Raw genomic sequence first — 6,857 nt, forward strand, 5'->3', positions numbered from 1 at the left:
CCTATCCCAACACGTATAAGAACTAATGATAATCCACCACCCTTTGCTGACTCCTTTTTCAGACTTGGCCTGCCTGCACCCAGGTGAAATAAACAGCCATGTTGCTCACACAAAGCCTGTTTGGGGGTCTCTTCACATGGATACGTGAGACAATGTTTCTTGAATTTTTCCTGTGAAATCTAAAAATTAAATTTTATTTCCCCAATATAATAATAGTTTATTTTGTCCATAGAGAATAAATTAGTTCCTGTGCACTCTTTAAGTTTCAAATTTTCAACAAAAATTTGTGTATAGTATTACATTTTGTCAGAAAGGTAACTTGAAGATAACTAAAAAATAAGCTTGAAAATATTTGCTTATGCTGCATAGGCTTCTCAAAAGTTATTTTTAAAGACTGAGGAATTAGGCACCTGTCATTTTTGCCAGCTGGTGTAGATGTTAAAAATTACTGTCACTCTTCCGCCTGCTACTTTATTTTGCACCTGCTGTTACTTGAGTTACAGGCATTTCACACATGGTAATTTAATAAGGTTAGTTCCCATGACAATGTACTAGATATTATCCCATTGAGGGTTAAAGTGGTTTTATAAGGTCTTGAGGGAGAATCACTAAATATAAAACTTGAGATTAAAAATGTAATACCTTGCAGATATCACATTTTTCTAATTAAAACTTTTTAAAGGAGTATAGAAGAAATGACATTTAGCCACATATCCCAAAACAAAAATGAGCCTTTTATGATTGAATTATTTGTACCAGTCAACTTCTCTACATAGTGTCATTTGTAATTAAAACAAACAATTTTAATTGCCTGGTATAACACCTGCAGATAAATATATATTGAGAGCTGTGAACAGTGGTTCAATATAGTAGTCAAGAGCCACATGTTACTATTTAAATTCAAATTTAAATTAATTAAAAGAAAGCAATTAAAAATTCAATTCCTCCGTCACATGGGCCACGTTTCAAATTTTAATTGCTGCATGTGGCTAGTGGTTACCATATAAGACAGAGCAGATATAGATCTTCATTTTCACAGAAAGTTCTACTGGATGATGCTGTGTGATATTTCCAGTTCCTGGTCTTAGGGAAACTTGGCCTTAAAGATCATGAGACTATAGTGCACTTTCCTTAAGAGTGATTGCAGTGTCACAACATCATCATATCAACTACAAAACAGAGGCTGAAATCAAAGTTCTGCCACTGAAATCTGAGTGACCTTTGCTAGACAGAAGGAACACGTTGATCTGAAGCTCCCAATATCAGGAGAAAGTTGTTTCAGCTTCCAAAGATCTATAGGCAGGCAGGTACTTTTCAAATATTTTATAATCCTGTATATTACAATTATCTTTTGAGGGTGGTATGGAGAACTATTGACCACTCATCTCTTCTAAATAGTCAATTTTTAACCCTCCGATTGTGTCCTAAAGAAAAAATGATAGGTGATAGCATTCTTAAATAAAGTTTATACTATGAACTTTTCTGCTAATTTGTCTTACCACTTTTGACATCTATTAAAAGATTGAACTGATATTCTGGGACATGGGCATGCAAAGGGGAGGGAATTATAGTCGGAGAGAGAATATTGATAAACAGGATCTTGAGTTCTTAAGCAACAGTCCCATCCCAGAGGGTTTTTTTTAAAAGTTACAGCTGAAAGGTCACTCTAAATCTTATCCTTGAAGACATTAAGTGAGAAGGATCAAGGTCTTGCTAGACTTTTCTAATAGGCCAGATTGTCACTAGAAGTGAAATAGATCAAGCCATGAACAAAATGATTTACACAAATCTGACGAAAACTGTTTTCGCTTTAAATTACCTGCATAGTTTTTAGAAAAATATCTCTTATCCAGTTTGAATTTCCTCAGATTTCTATTTCACTTTTTCAATAACATATGATTATCTTTATTATTCAATTTGTTATTGCTATGTAGACTGCAGTGATTTCTTCTTTTAAGTTTATAAATTGTCAATATTCTCTACATTTAACAAAATAATTGAAGTTTTAAAAATTATTTTCATTAAGAAAATAAAAATGCAATGTGACTTTAACATTCCAGACTGACCAAAATTGTTTATTGATTTATCGTTTTAAGAATGTTTGTTGATTCATGGTAGATAATAAAGAATGGTGCTTGGATTTGAGATTGTCAATATTTTATTCTTCTCGTCTGGAGCAGCAGACACTTTGTGTGGTATGAACACAATTCAGAGAAAAACCGAAGATGTATAAAAATTCAGGGAGTTGCTCAGTCTCGAACAGTCCAGATTGCTTTGTTTTTCTGAATGATGGTAAACAGATCTGGAGAGTTTGTCATGGGTGTGATTAAAATAAGCTTCCAGCCAGTCTTCCTAAACAATGCTTGTTCTGTAAAGAAAACTGGAAAACGAATTAGATATTGATTGCGTCTTTTCAGGAATAAAACTCAGGAGGAAATAATGTGAAGTGCAAGAGAATAAAAGGCACAAAGCGAACCAGCACTTAAAAGATGAGCCACTTCCTAGTTGTAAGAACCTGGTTGCAAGTGCTTGAATTTGGACTGTTATAACATGGTTTTCTAGAGCAGAAACTGTTAAAAACTACTTTAGTTATCCAAAAAAGTTTGCCTGTGCTTTTATTAGTGTTCTGTTCCAATTAAATTAATCAACTAGTCTCTGGTAGTCCACTGCATAATTGTATTACAGTCACAAAGATAGAATTTATGAATGGAAACAAAAACCTCTTAAGTTTTTGCTTATACACTCATACAAAAATGCTTTATTTCTAAATAACCCATCTCAAGGTGTTAGTATTTTCTAATTAATATAAATATCTCTTAATTAAGAACCAATATTAATCTACAGCATATAAACTGAAGCTGTCAAGTTTTAAAAAACACAATATCAAGAAAGCCTTAAATATTAAAGAGGGAACAGGTATATACCTTGAGAGCTCCATTCAGATAGACATGATGTGCTTGACAAAAGCTGTAGGGGCAAAATAGACAAAATAGACAACTTAGAGTTAGGAAACAGTCAAATTTAATAAAAGAAAGGTTTAATGAGTTAGCTCAATCCTATTTTTAGCTGTAACAGTAGTTTCTTTTCTTTTGTATTTAAGGTGTATAGCTCATAATTCTTAGTAGTGGATTTATGACCTTTGCCCAGATTTTGCAAATTAATTTTTTGAGTAAGTGGTAGATTCACATACATTTTTATTTTTAACATGGGGGCTCGTGTTGTCAAGGCTTGACTCAAACTCCTGGGCTCAAGCGATCCTGCTTTACCTCCCAAGCAGCTGGGACTACAGGCACATGTCACTGTGCCCAGCTAGGGTTAAAATATTTTTTTTAACATATGAAAGGATATATAACAACAAAGTGTTTCCCGTCACTGTCTGTCAGGCAACTGGTTCCCCTTTTTATAGCTAAATTGACAGAGCTATTTATGCACATACAAGAACACATAAATATGTTTCTAAAAATCTTTTAACACAAAATGGCATACTCTATATACTGTTTTGTATTTCTTTTTTCAATTAATAATTTATCTTATAGATATTATAACTGACACAAGAGTATCCCTGTTTTTTAGGGCTGCAGAGAATTTCACGTTGATACATGGATGGACATTTGATAGTTTTCACATTGATATGTTGATGAAATTATACATTGATGGACATTAAATTGTTAAAAAAAAATTGGCCATTATGAACAGCACAGTAATGAATAACCATCTATATATGGTCATCGCACTTGAGTGAAAGAATATCTAGAGACTAAGTCTCTCCAGAAGTAGATTTGCTGCTATTAGTAGTAACACATCATCACCTAGGGGTTTTAACAATATGCATTCCCATCAGTAATACATGAAATTGCCTGTTTCCATACCCTCTACTCAGCCCAAAGTGTGCCCAAACATTTAATCTTTGGCAATCAGCTTATTGAAAAATGATGTCGCAGTGTAGTTTTATATTATTATTATTATTTGAGACGGAGTCTTGCTCTGTTGCCCAGGCTGGAGTGCAGTAATGTGATCTCTGCCTCCCAGGTTCAAGCGATTCTTGTGCCTCAGCCTCCTGAGTAGCTGGGACTACAGGCGTGCACCATCATGCTCAGCTAGTTTTTGTATTTTTAGTAGTGTCAGGGTTTCACCATGCTGGCCAGGCTGGTCTGGAACTCCTGACTTCAAGTGATCTGCCTGCCTGGGCCTCCCAAAGTGCTGGGATTACAGGCGTGAGCCACCGCGACCAGCCATCAGTGTAGTTTTAATTTGCATTTTTAAAAATTATTAATGTAGTTTTTCATTTTTTTCATTTTGTTTCCTATGAACTGTCTGTTCATGTACTTGCTAATTTTCTATTGGATATGATATTTTATTTGTAGTAGTTCTTTTTTATTAGGAAAATTAGCTCTTTCTGATATTAATTGCAATTTTTTTTTTTTTTTTTCTGGTTTGCTATCCGTCTTTTGACTGCTTTAGTGGCTTTTGCCATAGAGACTTTTAAAAGTATGTGTTTAAATTTGTCAACATTTTCAATGCCTTCTGGTTTCTGTGTCACTGTTAGAAAGAAAAAACTTAATCATTCCAAAGTTATAAAATGAATTCTTCCGTGATTTTTGTGCTCTTTGTTTTTAGCTTTTACATCTCACATGTAAATTATTTGAAATTTGTCCTGGCATAAAATTCAGATTTGACTTTATTTTCTAGATGACTGTCCACTTGTTCAAACAATATTTATTGAATGATTCTCTATGGAGTGTATTTATGGTAATAGCCAAATGTGAAGAATTGTCACATTAAGAATTAAGAATTAAAAGTGAAGTTTAATCAAGATTGTCAGTGAAGATAAGCTTGGCTAAACCCTTTCTTTTTGTCCTCTTCTCCCTCCTTTCCTTTCTTCTCCTTTCTTCCCCTCTTGTTCTCTTCTCTTCTATGTTTTTCTCTTTTTGTCTTTATTTATATGTAACTGGGTTCATTCTCTTTGGGGACAGAAAAATTTTTACATTTTCTTAAAAAAATGTAAAAAAATTAAATTTGTAAATTATATTATGCATCTTTGTTTTGTGTAGTGCATTGCTTTCACACCCTCTGGGTGAAGCTGCTATAACTTGGTGGTAGGATTTAAACAATTGGCAACTGTGGGATGACTTTCATTAAAGCAAGAACACTAGACAAGGAGAAGAAATTTTAGTACCAGCCTGGACATCAGTTGTTTGACCTTCACCAAGTAACTAAACCTCTTTGGCCTGAAGTTTCATTTTCATAATTGCTTCATACTAGTAAAAGACATTGAGATTTCTTCAAGTTTAATGTTCTATTAAATTTGATTCTGACATCAGCCCTGTCTATCTCATAGGGATGTTCTGAAGAGCTAACAAAAAATATATGTGAAAACACATTTTAAGCTTAAAAACAATGCACAGTATTGCTAAAACACACTGGAATAAATGTTATTTATATGTTCAGATCCTCACATATCTTTTTAGAGTTATGCAATTTGTTGTCATATGTATGTCAATTAGGAAGAGGAAAAGAAGTTCAAAAGGAGCCCATCATCAATCTGATCAGTTAAGAGTTGCTGTAACCACCAGTGAGCATTGATTCTACCTTCGTAGTTGATGCAGCCATTGGAGTCTTCTTGACCTGCCATCAGAGCTTCCACTTCTTCCTCTTTCATCTTTTCACCTGATGAAACAAAACTCTCCTTTTAGAAAGAAGTCCACGTGGTATTTTCAAAATCCACCATAGGTCATCAGCCAAGGGCTTCTGGAGACTAAACTCTTGGCATATAGGAATTGTGACTTTCCCATTCTTTTGGTACTTAATATATTGTCAACTAATTGGTTTTTGAATGAGTTAATTAAATACAAATTATCCCTTGTCATACAAACTGTATCCTATAAGAACTACTATGCTTTCCTTTACTTATTCATTACCAATATTTTAAGTTAACATTTTCACCAAACTCACTGCCACTGAGGCCAATTGAAATGGTCATTAACTTTTGACTATTTTTTTCCCCCATTTTCCCTTTGTAGTATTTCCTCCTATTTTGGTGATGACATGATTCTCCTGTCATGTTCTTTTCTATATATTCTGTCTCACTAAGTCCACTGAAATAAATTCCCTTACCCAGGGTGGCTAGAACATGGCGGAGTTCAGCACCCATGACTGTGCCATTGCCTTCCTTGTCAAAGACACGCAGACCCTCAACAAAGTCTTCGTAGGTCCCCTGGTCCTTGTTGTTGGAAATGGCTTGCATCATAGGCAGAAATTGTTCAAACTCAATTTTCTTGGCATTCAGCTCTGTAAGAAATTGCAATTTTGAGGGTTATTAGCTACCATAATACTAACTCTGAGTCACAATTTAAACTTCAAAAGTTATTCTAGGTTATCTGAAAAACCTTGACACAGCTTAAATTTCAGCTGGTAAATTGCTAAAATATCAAGAATATGGTAATAGTTAATAGCATGAGGGTTGGAATTCCAGTGCCTGAACTTTTATTCCTAGTCTACCATTTGCAACTCTGACAGTGCACAAGTTAACCTTTTTGTGCCTCACGTTATCTGTAAAATAGAGATAACTAATAGGGTTATTGTGAGAACTAAATGAGGTAATGAATGCAAAGTTTAATATAATATCTAGGATAAACTGAGTGCTTAATAAGTGGTAGCTTATTTTTAGTATTGTCCATTTAATATTTCCCATAAATACTTGCAAGCCATAGAAAAATGCACTGAGATACAACAAACTCACTAGTGGATTAAGACAGTAAAACTTAACTTTAGTACATATTCCACCTTTGTCCTCAGCTTTTGGAGGGCCTTCCCTTTCTTTAAATTTTAAGTAATTTAAGAAGTTTACAAGGAGAGAG

General features: G+C 34.1%; 1 protein-coding gene across 3 annotated transcripts in view; it reads right to left on the bottom strand.

Annotated features, from left to right (window-relative positions):
- Nucleotides 1-2,054: 2,054 nt before the first annotated feature.
- The window catches only part of MYL1 (myosin, light chain 1, alkali; skeletal, fast), a 25,433-nt gene continuing 20,630 nt past the window's right edge, over nt 2,055-6,857 (bottom strand). For 2 of the 3 annotated variants that reach the window (XM_011966543.1, XM_011966544.1), the window contains exons 4-7: nt 6,115-6,288; nt 5,590-5,667; nt 2,925-2,967; nt 2,055-2,368 (exon numbers count right to left, since the gene is read on the bottom strand). In XM_011966543.1, the coding sequence (XP_011821933.1) occupies nt 2,939-2,967; nt 5,590-5,667; nt 6,115-6,288 (281 nt within the window). In that variant the 3' untranslated portion in view covers nt 2,055-2,368; nt 2,925-2,938. Of the gene's footprint in view, nt 2,369-2,743; nt 2,765-2,924; nt 2,968-5,589; nt 5,668-6,114; nt 6,289-6,857 lie in introns of all 3 variants that reach the window. The other variant, XM_011966545.1, reaches the window with a different exon arrangement.

This window comes from Mandrillus leucophaeus, unplaced genomic scaffold, assembly GCF_000951045.1.
Source record: "Mandrillus leucophaeus isolate KB7577 unplaced genomic scaffold, Mleu.le_1.0 Scaffold763, whole genome shotgun sequence".
NCBI classification, from domain to species: Eukaryota; Metazoa; Chordata; class Mammalia; order Primates; family Cercopithecidae; genus Mandrillus; species Mandrillus leucophaeus.